A 24,229-nucleotide genomic window follows, 5' to 3' on the forward strand; every position below is an offset into this window, starting at 1 on the left:
CCTTTGGCAGCGTTGCAACTGTTTGACCAAACATGCGGGCTGCGCCCGCATGTTTGGTACCCCGTCGCCCCTGGCAAGTACAGTGAACTAGCCCATGCCGAAGGCATGGATCATGCATACTTACTCCTGCTATGACAGAAATAGTCAACAATTAGTGAATGGGCTACGCCCATTCACTAATTGTTGACAACAGCAGCGCGAAGCGCTGCATTCCTCCAAAAACCCTCCTGGCATCGTCCCGTACGCGAGAATCCATGCCGCAGGCATGGGCCATGCTTGTATCTGCTCAAATCAATGGAAGTCTATGGGGAGTGGGCGGGGCATCCCGACGGAATAGGGAGTGACGAGCGCGTAAGCGCTCGTAATGATGATTCCACCCCATGGCGGCATCGGGAAGGCTTAGAGCTTTCAAACGATGTATAATTTGTTGTTATAGTGGAAACGGCTATATTGTTTTTGCTAAAAATATTATTAGGCCCGAGCGCCACAAGCTGGCGAGAGGCCTATTAATCTCGTAAGGCCGTGCGAAGCACGGCTGCGAAAGTGCGCACGTAGTGCGCACGAAATCGAGCGCGAAGCGCTCACCCACTTCCAAACACTCACTAACGCACTCCTCCACTCATGCACGCCCCGTGCATACTAATTAGTTGTAGGAAAATGGAACATTACCGTTGTAAACGGGCGAAGCCCGTGCAAAAGTTCGCACTAAACGGGCACTTTACATTGGGATGACGACCGCGAAGCGGTCGTCATCCCCATATAAAGCACTCATTTGCGCTAAGTAGCTCACGAATACGTTCCCCATCTCTTGCATGTTCCGTGCATATAAGCATGTAATGCAAAAATTGAACATTATTACTGTATAGAGGGCCAAAAACACAAAGTGGGCGGAGCCCACTCAAAATTATCGAAAGTACCCGTCAGTGACCAGGGACCCACACCATGAGGTAGGAAAGCGCGAGCGCTTTCCGAAAATGTATAGTTTATGATATTTGAAAAATGGGAAACATTGTTTTCGCATCGGAATATTATTCTTTCTTTCTTTCTTCTTCTTCTTCTTCTTCTTCTTCTCGGGACCAACCCCCCTATTTTTCACCCAGTGAACATTGACGAAAAGTCACAAAAATTTGCACACCTCTAAAAATCGTGCCTCTCTACATTCTGGCTATTTCCCTTTTCTAAAATAAAAAAAATTGGCGCGTCAGCGCCCCCAAATGTACCAAAAATGCATTGAGAGATGGGAAATGACCCAAAATAAATCTGATCGTAGAATCATGAAATTTGGCGCAGAGGTAGATGGTGACAAGAGAAGTAAAAAATATTATTACGGCAACGCCGTCCCCCGAACCAAATGTCGGCCATATTGCTTCAAAAATGGCTAAACATGACTTCGGAGTTTTTCCAAACGTCGTACTTTTACGAACTCCTCCCAGGGCGTTGGCCCTAAAAAGCTGAAATTTGGTGAAAATGCTACTGAGGAGTGGGACATCAAAAGTTATCCAAATTACATTGATACCTCTCACGGTCTCTGTGCGGCGAAGCCGCAAACTGTAACTAAAATTTCAGAAATCTCCCATATTTAAAATTTCTGCCGTTTGCGCAGATAAAGTCCGAATTGCATCAAATTAGAATCAGTTGTTAAACTCTTTGCCCTAAACCTACTTGAAGTGAAATAAATTCATTTGGCGCCACAGCGCCCCCTACAGATTTTATATGGAGGTTAAATGTTTAGTTTTGCGAAATTATATGAAATTTGACACACAACTCAATTTTAGCATCCCCATCAAAAAAGTCAATGAGACCCATGTCATAATTGTTATGGCGTTGCCCAACGATGACCGAAACCTTTCATGTTATTCCAATGGGGAAATCGCCAGAACATGTTTACACTTTAGACTTTCTCAAACTCCTCCCAGGGCGTCAGCCCTATTAACCTGAAATTTGGTGGGACTCATCTTCAGGGGTGGACCATCAAAAGTTATCCACATTTTCATTCAAAGAGTCACGGTGTCTGTGCGGCAAAGCCGCACATTTTGCCAAGAATTCAAAATAAAATAGCTTTTTGATGGTAAAACAAAGGGGAGAAGATGTGACAGCGTCACAGATTCAGCAGTAGGCGTAATAAAAGGACAATTGGGGCGCGTTAGCGCCTCCTCCTCTTGCGGCGTGGCGGCGGTGTGGCGGCGGCGTGGCGAGGGCCGATCATTGCCGCTTGCGGCTATATTTAGGCCCGAGCGCCACAAGCTGGCGAGAGGCCTATTAATCTCGTAAGGCCGTGCGAAGCACGGCTGCGAAAGTGCGCACGTAGTGCGCACGAAATCGAGCGCGAAGCGCTCGCCCACTTCCAAACACTCACTAACGCACTCCTCCACTCATGCACGCCCCGTGCATACTAATTAGTTGTAGGAAAATGGAACATTACCGTTGTAAACGGGCGAAGCCCGTGCAAAAGTTCGCACTAAACGAGCACTTTACATTGGGATGACGACCGCGAAGCGGTCGTCATCCCCATATAAAGCACTCATTTGCGCTAAGTAGCTCACGAATACGTTCCCCATCTCTTGCATGTTCCATGCATATAAGCATGTAATGCAAAAATTGAACATTATTACTGTATAGAGGGCCAAAAACACAAAGTGGGCGGAGCCCACTCAAAATTATCGAAAGTACCCGTCAGTGACCAGGGACCCACACCATGAGGTAGGAAAGCGCGAGCGCTTTCCGAAAATGTATAGTTTATGATATTTGAAAAATGGGAAACATTGTTTTCGCATCGGAATATTATTCTTTCTTTCTTTCTTTCTTTCTTTCTTCTTCTTCTCGGGACCAACCCCCCTATTTTTCACCCAGTGAACATTGACGAAAAGTCACAAAAATTTGCACACCTCTAAAAATCGTGCCTCTCTACATTCTGGCTATTTCCCTTTTCTAAAATAAAAAAATTGGCGCGTCAGCGCCACCAAATGTACCAAAAATGCATTGAGAGATGGGAAATGACCCAAAAAAAATCTGATCGTAGAATCATGAAATTTGGCGCAGAGGTAGATGGTGACAAGAGAAGTAAAAAATATTATTACGGCAACGCCGTCCCCCGAACCAAATGTCGGCCATATTGCTTCAAAAATGGCTAAACATGACTTCGGAGTCTTTCCAAACGTCGTACTTTTGCGAACTCCTCCCAGGGCGTTGGCCCTAAAAAGCTGAAATTTGGTGAAAATGCTACTGAGGAGTGGGACATCAAAAGTTATCCAAATTACATTGATACCTCTCACGGTCTCTGTGCGGCGAAGCCGCAAACTGTAACTAAAATTTCAGAAATCTCCCATATTTAAAATTTCTGCCGTTTGCGCAGATAAAGTCCGAATTGCGTCAAATTAGAATCAGTTGTTAAACTCTTTGCCCTAAACCTACTTGAAGTGAAATAAATTCATTTGGCGCCACAGCGCCCCCTACAGATTTTATATGGAGGTTAAATGTTTAGTTTTGCGAAATTATATGAAATTTGACACACAACTCAATTTTAGCATCCCCATCAAAAAAGTCAATGAGACCCATGTCATAATTGTTATGGCGTTGCCGTAACGATGACCGAAACCTCCCATGTTATTCCAATGGGGCCAGAACATGTTTACACTTTAGACTTTCACAAACTCCTCCCAGGGCGTCAGCCCTATTAACCTGAAATTTGGTGAGACTCATCTTCAGGACCATCAAAAGTTATCCACATTTTCATTCAAAGAGTCACGGTGTCTGTGCGGCAAAGCCGCACATTTTGCCAAGAATTCAAAATAAAATTGCTTTTTGATGGTAAAACAAAGGGGAGAACATGTGACAGCGTCACAGATTCAGCAGTAGGCGTGATAAAAGGACAATTGGGGCGCGTTAGCGCCCCCTCCTCTTGCGGCGTGGCGGCGGTGTGGCGGCGGCGTGGCGAGGGCCGATCATTGCCGCTTGCGGCTATATATATTATTATTTTTCTTGTTCTTCATCGCTTTGAACTCTAATTTGACCCCCTGAACATGCTCAAAAACTCACCAAACTTTGCCCAAAATTCAGAATCGGCGAAAAATTTAGTTTTTTCTGGGCCATTTTTTTTTCCGTTAAAAAATGGCGCGACAGCGCCACCGACAAAAGTCAAAATACATTGCGCCTATGGGAGACGCCCCGAGGTCAACTTTGTCGTAGAGCTACGAAATTCGGAACACACATTCCTCTCGTGAGGACAAAAAAAAATATTATTGTGGCCACGCCCCCAGATTTACCCTATGGCCGCCATCTTCCTTTGAAAATGAAAACACCCTGTGTTAGCCATTTTGTTCACGTCAAACTTTGACGAACTCCTCCTAGGGCGTTTTGCCCACCAACTTCAAAATCGGCGGACGTCCTCTGGACAAGTGGGGCATCTAAAGTTATCCAATTTTTTGAGATACCTTTTACGGTCTGTGTGAGGCGCAGCCGCAAAGTTGGACAACTTATTCTGGAATATTGCAGATCTAAAAATTGCTCCCATTTGATCAAAACAAGTCCGATTAGGACCAAATTTGAATCAGTTGTTAAACTTTCTAGTTTGGACCAGTTTAGGCTGACAAAATTGAAATGGCCGCGATAGCGCCCCCTACAGAGTGACCTTTAAATTAACATTGAAGGTCAAAAATTAGTTTTACCAAAATTGTCTAAACTTTACCCAAAATTCTATTTTGCCGTCCCGATCACAAAAGCCAATCAGACAAATGCCTTAATTTTTACGGCGTAGTCGTAGCGATGACAGAAACATCCCATGTTATCCCTATGGGAAGACCACAAAATCTCTCAAATTACCACATTTTTATGTTTCACACTTTAACGAACTCCTCCTAGTGCGTTTTGCCCACCAACCTCAAAATCGGTGTACGTCCTCTAGACAAGTGGGGCATCTAAAGTTATCCAAATTTTAAGGATAACTTTTACGGTCTCTGTGCGACGGAGCCGCAAACGTTTCCCAGAATTCTGACTATTTGGCCTTCAGAGTAGCCTATAAACAATAGAGTTTTTCCAAATGACATGATATTTTGCACAAAATTCTAATTTGCCATCCTGATCATACAAGTATGAGAGCCAAAGTCATATTTTGTACGGCGTAACCGTAGCAATGACAGAAACATCCCATGTTATCCTTATGAGAAAATCGTAGAATCGCTCAAATCACCACATTTTTACGCTTCACACTTTAACGAACTCCTCCTAGGGCGATTGTCCGATCAAACTCATATTTGGGGAAAATCATCTACACAAGCGGGGCATCAAAACTTATCCATATTTTTATTCCAAGTGTCACGGTCTCTGTGCGGCGGACCCGCACATTTGACCGACATTTGTGTTCATTTCCACTGGATTGGCCATGTCCAATGTGTCGCCGTCTGTCAAGTTCTTTTTTAATTCAACAGACAATAAGGGCGCCATCTTTATCAAGTCGAAAGCGCAGAGTCGGAAGGCCGGCGGCCCGCGAGGGCCGTTGGATGCCGCTTGCGGCTTTAATATTCTTTCTTCTTCTTTCTTTCTTTCTTCTCGGGACCAACCCCCCTATTTTTCACCCAGTGAACATTGACGAAAAGTCACAAAAATTTGCACACCTCTAAAAGTCGTGCCTCTCTACATTCTGGCTATTTCCCTTTTCTAAAATAAAAAAAATTGGCGCGTCAGCGCTCCCAAATGTACCAAAAATGCATTGAGAGATAGGAAATGACCCAAAAAAAATCTGATCGTAGAATCATGAAATTTGGCGCAGAGGTACATGGTGACAAGAGAAGTAAAAAATATTATTACGGCAACGCCGTCCGCCCAACCAAATGTCGGCCATATTGGTTCAAAAATGGCTAAGCAGGACTCGGGAGTTTTTCCAAACGTCGTACTTTTACGAACTCCTCCCAGGGCGTTGGCTCTAAAAAGCTGAAATTTGGTGAAAATGCTACTGAGGAGTGGGACATCAAAAGTTATTAAAATTACATTGATACCTCTCACGGTCTCTGTGCGGCGAAGCCGCAAGCTTTAGCTAGAATTTCAGAAATCTCCCAAATTTAACATTTCTGCCGTTTGCGCAGATAAAGTCCGAATTGCGTCAAATTAGAATCAGTTGTTAAACTCTTTGCGCTAAACGTACTTGAAGTGAAATAAATTAATTTGGCGCTACAGCGCCCCCTACAGATTTTATATGGAGGTTAAATGTTTAGTTTTGCGAAATTTTATGAAATTTGACACACAACTCAATTTTGGCATCCCCATCAAAAAAGTCAATGAGACCCATGTCATAATTGTTATGGCGTTGCCGTAACGATGACCGAAACCTCCCATGTTATTCCAATGGGGAAATCGCCAGAACATGTTTACACTTTAGACTTTCACAAACTCCTCCCAGGGCGTTAGCCCTATTAACCTGAAATTTGGTGAGACTCATCTTCAGGGGTGGACCATTAAAAGTTATTCACATTTTTATTCAAAGAGTCACGGTGTCTGTGCGGCAAAGCACATTTTGCCAAGAATTCAAAATAAAATAGCTTTTTGATGGTAAAACAAAGGGGAGAAGATGTGACAGCGTCACAGATTCAGCAGTAGGCGTAATAAAAGGACAATTGGGGCGCGTTAGCGCCCCCTCCTCTTGCGGCGTGGTGGCGGCGGCGTGGCGAGGGCCGATCATTGCCGCTTGCGGCTATATTTGGTAGTTATTTTAGATAAATGTTTTGGCAGAAAAATGTCTATTAGTGTGTAAATGAATGTCTACACTAAACGTTAAATTATTATAAGTATTATTAAAGTGAGTCCGAAGAGTAGTATGTATGTTTTGACTCTTACTTGAGTTGTGTTAAAGTACCATTACTCTTTATTGAGAAAAGAAATGTAGCTGCTTAACTCACCTATGTTAATAACTGTTTCAAAGAAGCCACATAGAAAAGCTTAATATGTTTGTTTTTTTTTAACAGAAAATGAATCACGAATGAAAAGGGCACTATTGGAATGTCATCTGTGTCTTTTCTGATCTTCTAATATTTGTAATCCCTCTCTTAAACGTTTTACCTCGACAATAACACGCTAATGATGAGTCATGAAAGCAGAAAAGCACAAAAGAAAAATGTCAAACGTCACACTTTGCTGCATAATTTACACCTGTGGCGGAAAAGACCAGTAATGGAGGCACATTTTAGTGAACAAAGAAAGAGAAACGACTCTCCACTACATAAATCAAGGGAATCTATTTCAGTTTGACAGAGAAGTAAAAGCGTCTTATTGGATGCTGCGATTGAACTCGGAGACAGTTTATTGGCTCGTCTGTCTCTCATCAAACCGCTCTTCTTATCACAGCGGCTAACACCACATTCCCTTTCTCTAGTTTTTCATTTAGTTACATCCCTGGGTATCATTTCTTACTGAACACCTTCTGTCCATTCGCACCCTCCAATACCGTTCGTGGTAAGGTCTTAATATCCTTATGGTCTTCTTATGTGGCCAAGGTGCTGCATTTAAGATAGCCTTCTTTGTGTCCCAGATGGATTTAGCGTTAGCCTGTGTTGGCGCTGATAAATGCACATCAGTGAGTGGCCAATGTAAATGTCAGGGCCATTTATTACACGAAGGTCATCATGTTTGTCAGCCTGTTGCAAAGTGGCCACCAGCTAGCAACGGAGCTTTTAAATACCGCCGGGGTCCCTGTTATGTAACGTGACTCTGCATTAAACACCATCTATTAATACTATCCATTTTGTTTCATCGTGCTAATAGTGTATAAGCGCAATGAATGGTTTGTGTGTATGTTATGCCAGTAAATGCAGTGATTTTCAACCCGATCCAGGGCAAAATTAGGGAAATAATTTTGGAAATGTCAAACTCATGAAGCGTTCTGCAGACAGTTGTCGGACTTCAAATTGGTATTGTCGTTTTGGAGGTACCAATTGACCTTTTATCTTATGAGAATGGGGTTCACTTGTAATGTATAAAGTACAAGTTGTTTCATGACACACCGCTTAGCCTCGGGGCCCTGAATATATTTTTTCTGAGAGGAGATAATGGTGAGCTGTGTGTGGTACTTGTAGTATTACTTCCACTTTGAAGCCTTTAAATCAGTGAAATAATCTACCTACTAATTCTCAGACAATGTCCCTTTTGCTATACTTATTTAATTTTATGTTGATGATGACCATTGTTCTGTGGTTTAGGCATAATATTGTAGTGTGTTTCTTCTCGTATAAATAAAGCTGATATGGATTCGATACATCAGACATGTTTATGCGGCAAATAACTGGGCAAACCTTGACCCATCTTTGCAATATCTAAATTCACTAGTTTTGTGCACCAATAGCTCACTGAATAGATTTAAATATGTATGTATGTAACGGCTATCATCAGGCAAAACATTTTACAGTACATTTTCTTTAAACCATCTAACTGCTATTGCGTTGACCACTTGATGTGCTCACAAATTCAGATTCACCCATAAGAATCAGTATTTGAATCGGTACCGGAGGCTTGTCAGGCCCCAGACCAAAACCTATGGCTCCCGCAAACGAATGACAATAATTAATTCTAACAAGCAGTTATTTCAGACAATTAGAGGTATGTTTTTATGTCCCTTTACGCCCATTTTCCAATCATACGGAAAGCACTTTGAATCACTCTGCGTACAAATTGTGCTCTTGCTGTCTTTTTGCCATTTAATTTGCAGATATTATATTTCTGAGACCCCACGCAATCGCCGGAGCCCCCTCTAAGGTGTCCTGTGGCCCCCGTTTGTGAACCAGTGATTTAGTCCGAGTCAAGTGTTGACAAAGTAGCTAACAAGGAATTAGACTCACACTGGCAGTAAAGCATGTGCTGCTTCGGTCACGCTTTACGAGTTGCATAATGACATCTCTGCAGCCGCCCACTTGAGCAGCCTCTCGCACCTCCTCCTGACACAGGAGCTGTCTGTTTGCTGACTGGGCTCACCTTCAGTCGCCTCTGCACCACATTACCCCAATCACAGTTCAGTCCACCCACATAAATGTAGTGTGGCAAATCTCCACCAGTGAATAGTGCTACAGAATATACAGTATAATGTGTGAGTTCAGGATTACTGTCTGTGTGGGCTGTGTTTGAGAAGACGTAAAGTAGTAGCTCTGATAGTGATGATGTATTGGGTTATATGCCTCATGGAGTGTATCTAGTGCACAAGCGGTGGACAAAAAGTGTCTGCATTTAGAAACACGATTACTTTTATGGGTCCCATAAAATAGTTGTATTATTTTTCTTCTTTCTCTCATAGGTTTGTGTCCTGATGCTGCTCAATAAAAATATATTTGCTTTAATTTCTTAATAATTCATACATTTTTCTTTCTTGTGTCTTTTAATGAGCAATACTAAAGAACAATTTTGTGCAGGCATTTAAAAAAAATATTATATTATGATGAGACAATCACTCAGATACAGATATACAGTAAATGAGTTACTTCCATTTAAAGTTCACGTCCGTCTCTGTGCTAAAAAGTAAGTACTGAGGAAAGGCTCACTCCAATGACAATCTTTATACCCCAGTGATGGACTCAATTTTTCAAACAGAATGTCATTTTATTTTGTATTAGTTTCTTTACAATTGACATTTGGTCACAAAATAGTTCTGATGCTTTATTTGATACTTCAAATGAGTATCTTGTTTCAGTAGTAATCTGGGTGTTGATTATTTTGACAAACATACTCTCTGTAGCACACATTCACAATCGCAGTCAAACACATCACACAATTATGAGTTTTCATCAACACAATTATATCAAGGCTTTGTCAAATCATGCACATCCATCACGTTTATGTTGTACTTTTATGCTACTACACTATCAGTTGTTGAAATTAACTCGGTACAAAAGTATTGCACACATGAAGCCTGCGTAAATTCAGCCTGGAAGACCTAACTCCACCCATCTACGTCAAGGCCTCCATGGAAGGACCCCTCTCCCCAGCGCCATCATCGCACTCAAGCAGGCGCCCGCCTGTCCGTCTGTGAGAGTCAGATCCCTCACTTCACCATGGACTCTCCCAGGTTTCTGCTCTTATCCCAAAGAGGTTATGCAGTTTTTCCTGGCCAAGAAGTAGGGTGAAAGGTCAGGGGGCGTCTGTACCATGGCCCTCGCACCTGCTCCTCATCCCCAATCAACGCTCTCAAGTGACTCCTCCCCGCTCCAATCAGCGCACAGGCGGTCGCATTTAAGCCCTCAGGCAGATGGCTCAACCGCTCAAACCGTACTGCGACCCACCACCTCCCCAGCTCCTCCTTTACATTCCCCTCATCCTCTACCTTCTCTTCACATCTACCACCACCAGTCTCCAGGCTCCGGGGGGAGACATCTAATACAAATAGATCATGGAGTGGCCATGATTGCAACGTCTTCCGCCGGGGTCTGAGCGCCAAATAACTCACGAATAAAGCTTGCTAAACAGTCCATTCTCGTGGTCTCTTTGTCTCTCCAGGGTGAAATATTTTTAGGTATCTGCAATTGACTTCTTACTTTTACTTTATCACAACTTCACTAGATTTTGTATTTGATTTGTTTTATTTGATAGGGACATTGCATATTAATGAACATCTTTAACAGTTACAGTGTAAATATACCAGAGCAAAAAAGGCTATTTTCCATCTGTTTTTGAACTGCACTGAAAAGTAGAAAGTACATTTAATTTGGTTTGAGGGTTATTTTGAGCACGTATACACATCAGATTTGCTAGAAAAGTGTAGATGATGACCAAACATTGGCACAATTCTCTAACAAAATCTTTAATATTTTTTTAACGATGTTCTAATGTGCTACTTATACACATACATTACTTTTTTTTAAACTTGTGCATCTGTACTTTTACTGAAATCAAAAATGTAGTACTTCCTCAACCACTGCTTCATAATAAGACTCATAGTAACATCTGTTTTACTGTCTGCCATGGTGTATCTATATATGCTGCAAAGAGAAAGTAATATTACCATTACCACCATTATCTCCCTTCGAGTGATTGTTCAGAGTGCCAAGGCTAAGTGGTACGCAAGGGTCAATGCTCATGAAATAACATATCATAATCAATCTTTTACTGGATACCTCAGTGACCTTGACTCTCTGAAGTGAAGACATAGAATAGAGTTATAATAGAAATGTCAAGTGTTAAGAACCACAAAAAATAACAATACCAATTTGAAGTCAAGAAATTTCGAGTCGAAACTATGTCACCTACTTGTAAATAGAAGAAAGATAAATAAAGTTGTCCCACAGCGAGACCAGTTAAGAATGGCACGTGCAAAGCAAATATGTTCAGATGAGCTCACTGCTATGTTCTTGGACTCTAGACTATCAATAATGGTCTTATATTTACAGAGGGAGACTGTTTGTGGGGGAAACTGTGAGCTGAAGAGGAGCCTGTCACTCTTAACAGTACAGTGACATAGTGAGTGACACAAATACAAAGAACATGTATCAGCCTCAAGTACGGGTGGGCAATAAACCCAGCGGAAATGTGTTAAAATGTAGTTTCAAGTTTAATTATCAGTAGTTTCAAGTTTAATTATCAAACTTTCAAATGTGCAGAAATATCACCGTTCACTCTTATTTGAAAGTTTACCATTTTATTCTTAATCTGCTCTGTTTGCAGCATTTCTTTCACTATAAACAATATACTTGATGCACTCATATGTTACCCACCTCTAGCCTCAAGTGAATATAACACAGCTAATGGTTAAATGTACAAGGGGGCTTCCATTTCCACCAGGATGCATTTCCTCATCACATAATGCCTTTCACGTTGTGTTTCTCCTTGAGTGTTATAGGTAACATGAGCAGCCCACACATGTGTAAAAGTCTGATCGTAGTGGTCCGATTATAAATACAATTGTGACTCATAAACCCCCCTCACATCACAAGCCGGTATACAATTTGTCCGAAGACCAAGTAAAACAATGTATAGGGTCCTGCATGAATCCTTAAATCAATATTAAAGAGTCTATGGGATAGGCAATGTTATAAAAATGTGCGTACTTCCATTGATAACAATATTTTGGCAAAGGTTTTGTTTCTTTTACTTAAGACGTGACGAAATATACAGACTAAAGACTAAACAAGATTAAAGGATTTCATCCAGACTCACTCACACTATACAATGATAATGAGTTTGAAAGTTTATTTCCCTGTTTGACTTTGTGCCTCGTAGCGTCTCTCGCTCCTCCTCTAGCTCTCTTTCCCCCTCTCAACTGCACGTGTCGTCATGGCAACATGGTCCTAATGATGCCAACAAGCGTGACCTGAAGATTCCATTTGAGAGCATCTCAGGGAGAGAGAGGTTGAAAGAGAAATGGCGAATAAAACCACATACCGGTACTTTGAAGGCTGTACGTCTTCAAAGTATGAGGTAGGTGGCGGTAAATGCACCTTTCCAGTTGGCTGTCACCCGCCAGTAAAAGTAACACAACAACAACAACAACAACAACAACAACAGGTTTAAAGGGAGAAAGGAACAGTGTGACCGAGCCACAGCTCAATTGACTCTTCAGTTTTTGTCCTCTAATTTGCTTCACCTCTCACTTCTACTTATTCATCAGTGGCGCTTGTCTAGCTTTTCTGTGAGCCAATAATGACAATGAATACTTAATCGAGTAGGTTGACCCATTCATGAAGCTAATGAAGACGTACAATGTAATTCACGCAGGCAACAATGTTCATCTCCAAAAGTGTTTGTTTGTTTCCATAAATACAATAGAAATAGAGCAATTTAACTAAAGATTAACTGCTTTGTTGTCTGTATATAAGATTACTTTGTTAATCCATAAAGTTGTTTGGACTAAGCATAGGTTCCTGCCCAGTGTCTCTGACAAACTAATGTTCTCACCACAATTCTGTCAGAACGTACAAAGCAGAACATTGAATTGGACATCTGTATTATTTAGCCTAATCGCTTACAAGTATACATACTAAAAATATTAATAACCAGCCTTAGTTATTGACTGTAAGTGGCATTATTCTTGAGAAAGGTGAGTCTGTCTAAAATATGTCCCACCTCCAGTTTCTGATCAAATCTTGGTCATTATAAATAGGAAGTTGGTGATGTTGTAGGTAACTGATTCCATCTATAGAGCACACAGAGCACCACTTATCCCGTTCACCCTCTGGGCCTCAGCCTTCTACTTGAGATGGAAATCACTGTCCCTGACCCTGCAAACATGCGACTGTTATACCACCAGTTTCTCATGGCCATTTGCATTGGGTTTCTTATTATTACTCAGTATGTTTTGCTTTGTAGATTTTGTGCAGAGCTAATATCAGACAGCTCTTATTATTTAGTTGCGATACTATAGTAAATGCACATATTCCATTGTATCCAAAGGAAGTTTCACAAAGATAAAATGTACAAATTGTATAAAAAGATAAGCATTTGTAATCCTCACACAACAAAACCCATTGTGTTTTTTGTAATCACTGTCCCACCAGCGTTATCTCTGTACTGTTTGCTCATGCTTCCAGCTCCGGGCGAGAATCTGCTGATAATTAAACAGGAGGAAACGAAGGGCGCGTTCACACTTGGCCTGAGCCTAGTTTAATCCTGAGGTAGAATTGGTTTGGTCCTGTTCCAGCCCAGGTTAGTTTCAGGATTAGATCCAATTTTGGTGCAGTTTTTGTGTGAGTCTGAACCACACTAAGGCTTTTGTTAATTAATACAAGTAACTAGACGTAAAACATAACATTAAGTATTCATAAATTGACAGATAATTCAATAAGCATGTTTGCGTTAAGTGTGTACTAATTGATGTAAGGCTGTTCAAGAAGTGACAGTGGTATTTTGGCTCAGGTGATTGGTCGTCTTATAGAAAGGGCACTTTTTCCTGAACCCCGACAAGTACATACTGTTGTTGTGTCCTTGGGCAAAACCTTCCCACACCTTTCTCAATTCAGCCCACCGAAATGTATTTGTCTAGTTTAATTAAATACTCTGTTTGGATTATTTGAGTGTACCGGTACTTTTAACTTTGGCAACTTTTCCATATTCATGACTTATGGGCCTTGTGCTCATTAAAACGCGTACCATGCATGCAATATTCAAAGTCATTACTGTTGAGGAGGACTTGAGGCCGTGGAGAGACATCCCATCTTGATGAAATAGCCCAACTTATTTTCAGGCATGTTTATGTTTGTGGCTTCTCAAGGGGTGTTATTATGCAGATCTGTTTTCTATGACATTAAGATGATAAAGGTCCTCCGAGAGGCGTATGTCCTGTTTTTGACATTTATCATTAACAAATGTTTGGTTACAATGCATTTCAACAAGCCAGAGTGAGCAAATACATTTCAGTGTTAAACGAGACAAGTGGATGGTCCCTCATGTCGCTTTTGGTGCAGATAATGCATACTGTTACTGCAGCAGTAAAGGCATCTGTTGTAAACATAAATTACATATCGCAGCTGCCAAAAGAGGGACGTCACAAAGTTCCGACCATAAATCCTTTCAAATGCAACTGAAATACTCTCTCTCCCTCTTAGTTACTGTTAAAATCCTGTTATTGTCCTGTTATTATCTTGCCAAACAGTCAAACCAATCAATACAGCGGCAGCAGCAGCAGCAGCAGCAGCAGCACGCTGTTAGGTAATTGGTTGTTTTTGAGTTGTGAATGTGTTAAATATCCATTGCCAAAACCAGCTGTTTACTATTTGACTCTTAGCTGTTTTTTAAATTTTCTTTTACAGAAACTAAGGCTGATCTGGAGGATCTCATGACAGATATCAAGAAACTGGCCAACAAAATCCGCTCCAAACTAAAAAGTGAGTGAAGTGGTTCATTGTTTTTTTACAGTCAGAGCCTGGTACATGCAACATAAAAGCAATGTTCAAATGTCTCCTTACACTGTATGCTACTATACCAGGATTTGAGTCATTATAATAGAAGTTTACTCTCATTAATCGACAAGAACCAGGAAAAGTGTCTCGTGAATCCCCTTTTTGTCATTTGACCTTCACCTGTTTTTTTCTTTCTTAGTACTTTTAAATATTTTGCTCTTTCACTTGAATTTGAAAATGTATTTTTGCACATTGTCACCTTAACATCATATTACAGGTATCCAACAAACAATAGAACAAGAAGAAGGGCAAAACAGATCATCGGCAGATCTGAGAATACGCAAGACACAGGTATGAAACATGTGGACATTTGTGTTTAAAAACATCATCTCATAATGTTTCTGTGTCCAGCACTCCACACTGTCCCGTAAGTTTGTAGAAGTGATGTCGGAGTACAACACCACGCAGTCAGACTACAGAGAGCGCTGCAAAGGCCGCATCCAGAGACAACTGGAGATCAGTGAGTGGAAATATTGATTTAAGTCATTTCTAAATTTCTAGCTTTTTTATCATTTGTGTGTAATCAACTAAATTAAGAACTAGACTTAACTAAATTACAGTAAATGTCTGATTTCAATATCTGTGGATGTCTAATTCAGTGTCCGAAAATATAGATAAAGGTAGAACTACTATATATAAATATAGTTAAGTATATTTATTTTTAGGATTACTGTTCCAGCAGCGTGACTATCCCACATCCCACAAGACAGGTTGACTACATATTTCTCGTATACATAAACATGATTATATAAGATTTTAATTTTAGAAATCCCAGTTTTCCCAATTTTTTGAGGTGATATTTATAATTGTACTTTCTGGTTGGACATGAGCAGCAATACCATCATCTATATACACATATCTTGAATTTGACAAATAATAAGATCTAATAATAATAAATTAGTATTTTAAGTGTCGTAAAATTGTCTCCGTTGCGTGTAAATTGTACATGTCATCTTACACATTTATTTAATATTTTACCTCACAAACAGCAGCTTGGCTGATGTAAAACTATAATAAATATTTATTACGGAAACTATCTCACCAAACAAAGGAATAAAAAAACTAAAACATGATAACCTGTCACATGTACTTTAAAAATTCGTATATTTCTTCAGTGCAACTGGTTCAAGCTGTGTTCACCAAATCTATAACATTAGTACGGGTCGTTGGATATTTTAAGGAGTAACATACGGTATAGGGAACAGAATTCACTCTTTCCTTAAGGGCTCCTGTGTTTGGATTTGATTTGACAACTATCAAAGTCACAGAGGGGCTTTTGCTGATATTACCTGCCGTCTGGGAAGGGATCCAACAGAGAGTGTGAAGCGACAGGCAGAGAACAGGCAGAAGAAATTAAGTCTTTCCCTCCGCAAATTGTCTCCCCACGTATCTGTTGGTACTGAACTAACAGGATTTGTTCAAAAGAGCCATGTTCTGTCCGTGGCATCTTTTTCACTGTGGTGTAAATCAATAGGCTTGTATCACACACAGAGGGACACAATCTGTTCTGTCGAAAAGAATATCGATATTTCCTCTCCCACGTCTCTCTTGGCCTCGTATTTCAGACCTGCTCTGAGTGACAGATACATCCTGTTAACTCTCTGTAATCATTGTAACACAGTCCCCGAGCAATGAGTGTTATCACTGAGGACCTAATTTACCGTTACCATTTATATTCTTTTGTGCTTAACGGCACGTACTTTTACGTCTTAGAGGGCGCTTCATCCTCACAGCAAGAAGGCTATCATAGATTATGGCTCAATCTATAATAAATTAATAAAATAAATGTTTGTTTGTTCGTTCATATTAGTTAGTTTTGAATTTTTTTTAAAGAATCAAACTTGTGCAATAAAAGGTCACTTTCACGTCACAACAAAATTTTAAAAGTTACTTCTCATTCAAGATTCATTAATTTACATATTTATTATTATTTTTTCCCGGAAAGTAACAGACACATGCACTCATTTTATTTTATTTCATCTATCTTTGGGCTGTAGTGGTTATTATTATTACTATTTCTAAGAGTCAGTTGGGAGTCGAGACTGGAATAGTTTTGGAGCTTGTTGCTGTAAAATGGTTTCCTGCTGCTTTTTGAAATCACACCATGTGAATGAGTGCAGAAACGTGCCATCACTGAATATCGCACCACTGTGTTCAGTAGGTCTAACAGCAGAGCATAGCAACAGTTGCATGTAAAAAAAATCCCTTAGTAAACCATTTATAATGCATTAATGAGCATAGTTATTTGTTTGTAAGCACTTATAAGGCATTTACTGGCATTTATTACTTGTTATTTAAAACCATTTAATAAGCAGCTTATTAATGCTCTTACAAACATTTTGCTAATTTTTCTGGTTAATGTTTTATTAACATTTATAAGGTATTATGAGCATCTAGTAAATGCTTGTAATTAAGTGCTTATAAACAAATAACTAGTGCTTATTATAGTGCCTGACAATAATGTAATAACAGTTTAGAACCTCATAATAAAGCATTACTCTATTTAAATTTATAATATATTACATATTTACATATTAATATTTACATGGCCATAGACTGAAATCAGACATTTTATTCAAGATTCATGAATTATTGTATTTATGACAATTAAGTTCACACACACATGACCAATTATTGTGGTAATGTCAGTTTGTATTTGTCTGTAAACTTGACATGATCTAAACAAACCATTCTTGGTTGTAATTGCACATTACAACCAAGTCCAGCCTGAAACTGATTTGCATTTGCTTTAGCTCTTCAGTGCATCCCTCTGAGGTCTCACTTCCTTTGTGTTACATAACAATGGGAATTAAATAATCCTGTTACTGGTAGCAACATAGTATGAATGATTTAACAGCCCATGAGCACGCCGGTGAAGTACGACTTTCTTGCCTTTGTCTTTCTCGGGGTTTGGGTCTCCATGGTAACCAATAAGAGCCTCCCCCGGCGCCTGTCAGGAAAAATAAGAGCCTTGTGTGTCTATGTATGTGGGATGTGAGATGAATTGAGTGAAGTGGCACCAAATTCCCCTTTATCTAGATGATATGTGTAATGGCCGCTCTGTCCTCTCCTCACCACTCACCTTTGAACTCGTTTAATGTCACTCTGGCTTAATGAAGACACATTATTTATCAGTGACAGCCCAGTCCAATATCAAATCGATCTGGTACCCTCTCACAATGCCCTGTAACCTTCATCTTGCACACCCTCATCGTTCTGATTTGACAGAAATGTCATAGATTCACATTTGAAGTGTTGATAGGATTCACAGCTTTAATATGTTGGAAGTGACCAAATGTGTTGATCAGAATGAGGAAGTTGCTGGTCCATATTCTGTTGATGTAAACGATCATTGGCCATCACTCTAGACCTGTGCAATCAGAAAGACACAAACTGCACTCTGTTTCGTGCCACGGAGGTCTAGGGGGGTGACACGTAAATTAAAGATGGTATTTTAGAGAAACAAAAAAGGTGGGGATTTAAGATTGAATAAGAACTAATTTATTCTAACCGAAAATATAACAAATGTGCTACAAAAGTGAATTGTGTAAACTTAATGCAAACAACAACTAAAACAAATGAAAAATCAAGGATGCTGCAGCGAGGACCCAGCGGTCACCTTGTGCTGGCTCCAGTCTTCTCCAGCTGTTTAACCGCTGGGCAGGTGCGATTGGCTGGGAGGGACCTGAGGGCGGAGACAAGGCAAACTACTATCCGTAACAAGCTCTATGGCAAGAGCTGGAATTAGATCCAATGTGCTAATAAGTCAAAACAGAATAAGCAACATTTGCATAATACATATGTACACTTGAAGTATTCCTTCACTCACTTTGGGACGTGTTGTTGTGTCTTGAATGTTCCACAATATGGTATTACTGTACAATTATCCATCTCCACCAAGCTGGTGACGCCACCAGGCCAAGTTACAAGTCAGATCTGTGGACAAGTGAACCTGCACTTTAAAATTAATCAATTCAAGATCGATAAGTTTAATGCCCCACTGTAGAACTTTCCAGCCAAAGCTATAACAGCTCCATGGTGACAAGTGGGTGGCTCCTCCACAAACATGACATATACAGTGCACCTTTAAGACTTCCCTCACCTCCCACACGTCCTCCAGCTTGTCCTTTGATCATGGCCTTAAGAACAGACTGACCAGTGAAGTGAGACTGGTATGTTCACTGCCTCGCTGCAAACGCTGCAAACGCTGCTCTGATTCTATGTTGTTGGAGAATAAACACATTTAATCCTCTCACGTGAAACCATAAGGTCTTTTTTGTGCTGCAATGTCACTATAGAGGAAAGAACGGTAGCGTCAGGAGCTTATCAGGTGCACATCAGGTGCAAAGGTTAATATATCCATAAGGCCACATATATCACCAGTAAGACTTAAGCCTGGTTTTACAAATTGCTCTTACAAACGAATTATAAAAAGTGGTGGGAGACTGTAGACACAGATGGACAGAGTTAAGACTTTCATAGTGCTCCTTATGTGCTAATAACCTAATATGTTTTGTAGCCGGACGAAACACAACAAATGAGGAGCTGGAGAGCATGTTAGAAAGTGACAACCCAGCTATCTTCACCTCCGGAGTGAGTGGCACAATGTTTGACTTAAGTTTCAGATTGAAATGAAGTCCTCCTACTTACTCTACCCTGTTTGTTACGCTTTTACAGATCATTATGGACAACATCACTGAGCAGGCCATGAATGAAATTGAGACGCGACACAACGAAATAATCAAACTGGAGAACAGCATCCGAGAGTTGCATGACATGTTCATGGACATGGCAATGCTGGTGGAAAGTCAGGTAAAAAGAAATGTGGCTGTGTTGGATATTTGCAACATCTAATACAACAAGAGAAATATTTAAGTGTGGAGACGTGAAAGACTGGCAAACATAAATTGCTAAATTGTGATATTTAGACTTCTAGATTGGACAAATATCACAACCATTATTAAATCAACGATATATATAATGATAAGGGATGATAACATGATCGAAAATGTGCTTAAACTTAACAGAAAATGAATGAATGAATGGACTCTGAAAATATTACAAAGATTACATTGAGTTATTTTAATTTTGAAAAATACTAAATTATATAATTTTGTACAAACATTTTTTTTTAAACTTTGATTGATTGGTTCCATCCAGCTGATGATTTCAATTTCACAATTTTAAACACCAAAACACAGGGGAAAAAAACTGTTACTGTAAAACTGTAAAATGTAATCCAACAATGTAAAATTTGTTCGCCATATAAGTCCCATTTTGTCCAAATTCTGTCCTAATTCTGTCAATTTTCAAATAAGTCTGAATGTCATTGTTTTCTAGTATTTGAATGTCAGTTAATCTGTGAAAATCAGTTAATTTTGTTTCATCCCTTTTGCCGTAATGGCCTTCTTCCCCGCTGCTCCAAAGGTATCCATTTATTGTGTCCATGGCAGGAGTTTTTAGGCCCAACTACATAGTTCTTAAATCAAGTGAGATGCCAATGCCAAAAACAATCCACAGTGTTTTATTAACCGCAGTCCAATATTTCTGAACAGTGTGACATTCCCATGATTTAGGGGTCCAATCACTGACAAGGATCTTTCAGTGTAGAGTTTGAAGGTTCTCCACCATCAGAGTAGTAAAATGTGCAGTAAAATGTGCATGAAGGACATCAGCTCTGGCCATGAATGCTCAAGACCTGTTCAAGTATAAGTTTTTACTATAGAGCACTAGCAGATAGTGGATAAACCAATGAACAGTCATTTTATGCAATGAAAAATGCACATTCTAAACAAAAGCTTGTATCAAATTCCAAACTCTGTCTCTGAATCATCACAAACTGTTATTCTTTTGCAACCTTTAGATGGGCCTCTGTCAGATGCTGCCTCATTTTACTATTCCTGTGTTGTGACAAAAATACAAAATAACAACCAAATCTGATGTTATGAAGTTAATATTAAATGATGAATGTAATCTTAGCCAAAGGAGTTGGAAGGATAAATGTTTTCAGCTCCGTCTGGATCCCCATTTGCAAAATATGTTGGTAAAAATAGACTGGGACCAATTTGTTTGGTTGGCCCGTGGTGGAGTGGGCTTGAGAATGTAATGTTTTCCTGCTTCTCACATTTCCATTCGACACGTTGGACATATCTCTGTCCATATGTCTCCTTTAATGCATCGGTGCCGTGTAGCCTGAGGTAATGCTGGGGCCTGCGGGTTGTGATTGTGAATATGATTGTGTGGGCTGGAGCCCCACTGAGAACCATTGGCTTTATCAGAAATATTCACTTTGAGAGCAAGGACACGTATGAATGATAGAATATCTGAAAGGGTCATATTTAATGCATTGTTTGTATTGATTGCCTTATTAATTCTTGCATCTAACCTGTTGTGTGTGTAATTACTTTGATCAACTAACAATTTATTTTCAGTAAGGGTGCCAACAACGCGAATGGGCTGGTGTATTTAATTTGTCTGTCCTTACCTGCTTCTTTAAAAAATATTTTTTCCATTCACAAATACACACCGAGCACAAGAACGAAAGCATTTGGCAAGGTAATATCTTGTTTTAATGTCCATACACAATATAGTAGATCAGCAATTTGCAAGCACTGTGCAATAGTCTATAGGATTTGTAATATGAGCAACAAACTATCTCTCAATTGCAATAATATATCTCCTCCTGCAATTAAACTAAAAAGTCCCCAAATTCAGTGGTAAATGCTTGTTTGATAAGAGCAGCAATCCTTATGGCCACCACTACCTTTTGCATGTAGAATTCCATAAATCACACTTGACTAGCAAGATGCTTATCAGATGTTACTTGGACATTCATTTTTATTCATTTTTGTTTTGTTTTTTAATAAACTAATTATTTCCCCGTTTTATGCAGGGTGACCTGGTGAACAACATTGAGCACTGTGTTTCAGGAGCCCAGAACTATGTGGAAAATGCAAAGGAGAACATTCCTAAATGCAAAAAGTTTAAAAAGCCTAAAAAGGTGGGACAGCGCTCGAACATTATTACTACTAACAATTCTCTTTCCTCCTTTTTTCCCCCCACTGCTGCCCATATTTTCTTCTCCATCTTAATCTGGATGCTCCAACTTCCTCTTGGAAAGGGTGAAATGATAGATCGCATAGAGTATAACGTGGAGCACTCAGTAGACTATGTGGAAAGGGCAGTATCAGACACTAAGAAGGCAGTTAAATACCAGAGTAAAGCGCGGAGGGTGAGTCATAATAAGCCCGCTCACACATGCATGTTTGAACTAAAAGCATGGCCTGTGTCTGTGACTGTGTGACATGTAAAGTGTATGCTGCCTGTCTGCTTAATGCCATCGAGTTCATTTGGGGGAGAAACATGTTCATAATTGATGGTCTGGCCTAAAGTGGAGCGAGTCTGCCCCCTCTTGGTCAATGATAGTAACAGCAAACACTTTGAGAAACGCGTCTCTTCTGCGTTTTCATTTCCCCTCATTGCAATTTTGACACCTTTTAAAGCAAAGTTAGCAATGTCTTACACCGTCTCCTATCTCTCCTTGCAGAAAGTGTTCATTATTGGAGGATGCATTGCTGTTTGTCTGGCCATTGTCATCATTTCCCTGACAGTGGGTCTTACCTGAGTCATAAGAAATGTGTGGGATGAAAGTTGTTAATTGCAATTATTATATTTATTTAAAGAACACCGCAGTAGGTAAGACTGCCATTAATGCACACTACACACTATCATCTTTTATGATCACCCCAATGAAAGGTGCAATAGATAACTTTCCTTTTCCAGATCTTTGGAGAAGGAACAATGTTTTTCAAGGTACAGAAAAGAAAAAAACAACAGAAAAGTTATTGTGAAACTTTCAATATGTGCCACCTTTTTCGGTTTCTATTTTTGAGTGTATGATGATGAGCTGTAGAATCACGAAGACAAAGTAAACTCAAAGTGAACTCTGTGCTGTAGATGCATGCGCCTTTGTGTCCCGACGCATGCTGCTGCTCATCTGTTTATATGAAGGTGCCATTTGTAAAAGGTATTTCATTTTACAGACACAAAATCATTTTTCCTGGACTATGAATTTTAAAAGGTTGACTTAACAGTTACGTAAAATAAATGATCTGCCGCAGGAGCTCATATTTATGATAACTTTTGTGGCCTTTGTGGTTTGGTTTTGTGTTTAATTTACAATACAATGAAGCACAAACATACTGTATTTCCCATGTTATTGGTAAATATGCAGATCTATATGATGTATTATTTTAAAATATCAAGGGTGGAGAATTAAAAGGGCATAAGTGACATTTGGGTAGCTATAAGACAGAAAATAAATCATAAAAGTGTCACAAAGACGGCAAAGCACTTCAACAGCAATTGTTTTCCCATATATAATGTTTTAAATTTGTATTATTTACTACAACAACAATTATACATCTACAGCAATTATTTATAAGAGTTAGGACAGAGTTATAACTTATCATTGTATATATTTTGACCAAAATGTCACCACGTCCTTTTGATTTTCAGAGCATATGAATAATCTTGCCAATATTAACACGCTCCTTTCTGTCCCTATAATGCTGCTTTGGATGCTCTTCACTTGTTTACACTGAACAGAAGAAAATCATGATCATTATATGCTGTGTGATCCTGGGCATTGTCATTGCCTCTGTAGTCGGAGGAACACTGGGCTAGAGACGCACAACAGCAACTGCACAAGACAAGCAAAAACACACTACACTTTTAACAGTTTCCTGCTCGAATCCGTGTCCGATACACATGATGTACAATACGTTTTACTCACTGGATTCAGGCTGAAGGTGTTTTTTGCATGAGTTGCTAATTTGTAAACCTGTGGTGCTGCAAACGGTTGATCTTGAGTATTGTAAAGTCATGTCGTTTTGAAAAGTGAATGGCACATTCTGATACATTCCACCTGTAAAGGCAAAGTTACAGGCCAAAATTCAATAGTAATGTTTTCATTTTGTTGTCTGTTTGTAGTGTTGTTTTATACACTATTTGTTCAATATTAGTTTTTATCTTGTCCTACGTTGCAATTTGGAAAAACATTATTGCTGCCAGGTCAGTTTAAAAAAAAGAAATCTGCACTAAATTATATAAAGGCTTTTGTTTTAATGTTTTACACAGTTGGCAGAAAGTTTGACCCACTAAACAGTTTGTCCCTGTCCCCTGTTTAGGAGCAAGACATTTCACCTTGTCTGTTTGTCTGCTGGAAGGATGAGTCTGTGTTTGGTGTTGATAACTAGTGCAGCTGGTGGGTCTATAGTCTGGGTTGAACTCGTCTGACAGATGCATCATTTTATGGAAGATGTGATGAAAAAATAATAATATACTTGCTCGTTCACCTGGCAAATGACTGT

The 24,229-nt window shown here is 39.7% G+C and overlaps 1 protein-coding gene across 4 annotated transcripts in view; it reads left to right on the plus strand.

The window, feature by feature from the left end:
* Positions 1 to 23,831, plus strand: part of stx1a (syntaxin 1A (brain)) — a 38,572-nt gene extending 14,741 nt beyond the window's left edge. The window contains exons 4-11 of one of the 4 annotated variants that reach the window (XM_072464106.1): positions 14,709 to 14,783; positions 15,076 to 15,149; positions 15,210 to 15,318; positions 19,378 to 19,451; positions 19,536 to 19,670; positions 21,751 to 21,858; positions 21,979 to 22,089; positions 23,466 to 23,831. In XM_072464106.1, coding sequence (XP_072320207.1) covers positions 14,709 to 14,783; positions 15,076 to 15,149; positions 15,210 to 15,318; positions 19,378 to 19,451; positions 19,536 to 19,670; positions 21,751 to 21,858; positions 21,979 to 22,089; positions 23,466 to 23,543 — 764 coding nt within the window. In that variant the 3' untranslated portion in view covers positions 23,544 to 23,831. Of the gene's footprint in view, positions 1 to 14,708; positions 14,784 to 15,075; positions 15,150 to 15,209; positions 15,319 to 19,377; positions 19,452 to 19,535; positions 19,671 to 21,750; positions 21,859 to 21,978; positions 22,090 to 22,404; positions 22,569 to 23,465 lie in introns of those variants that run through there. The other 3 variants (XM_072464103.1, XM_072464104.1, XM_072464105.1) reach the window with 3 other exon arrangements.
* The last annotated feature ends 398 nt before the right edge of the window (positions 23,832 to 24,229 follow it).

The sequence above is a fragment of the Eucyclogobius newberryi genome, unplaced genomic scaffold (assembly GCF_026437365.1).
Source record: "Eucyclogobius newberryi isolate DKJ021-1_F unplaced genomic scaffold, fEucNew1.0.hap1 SCAF_10, whole genome shotgun sequence".
Classification (NCBI taxonomy): Eukaryota; Metazoa; Chordata; class Actinopteri; order Gobiiformes; family Gobiidae; genus Eucyclogobius; species Eucyclogobius newberryi.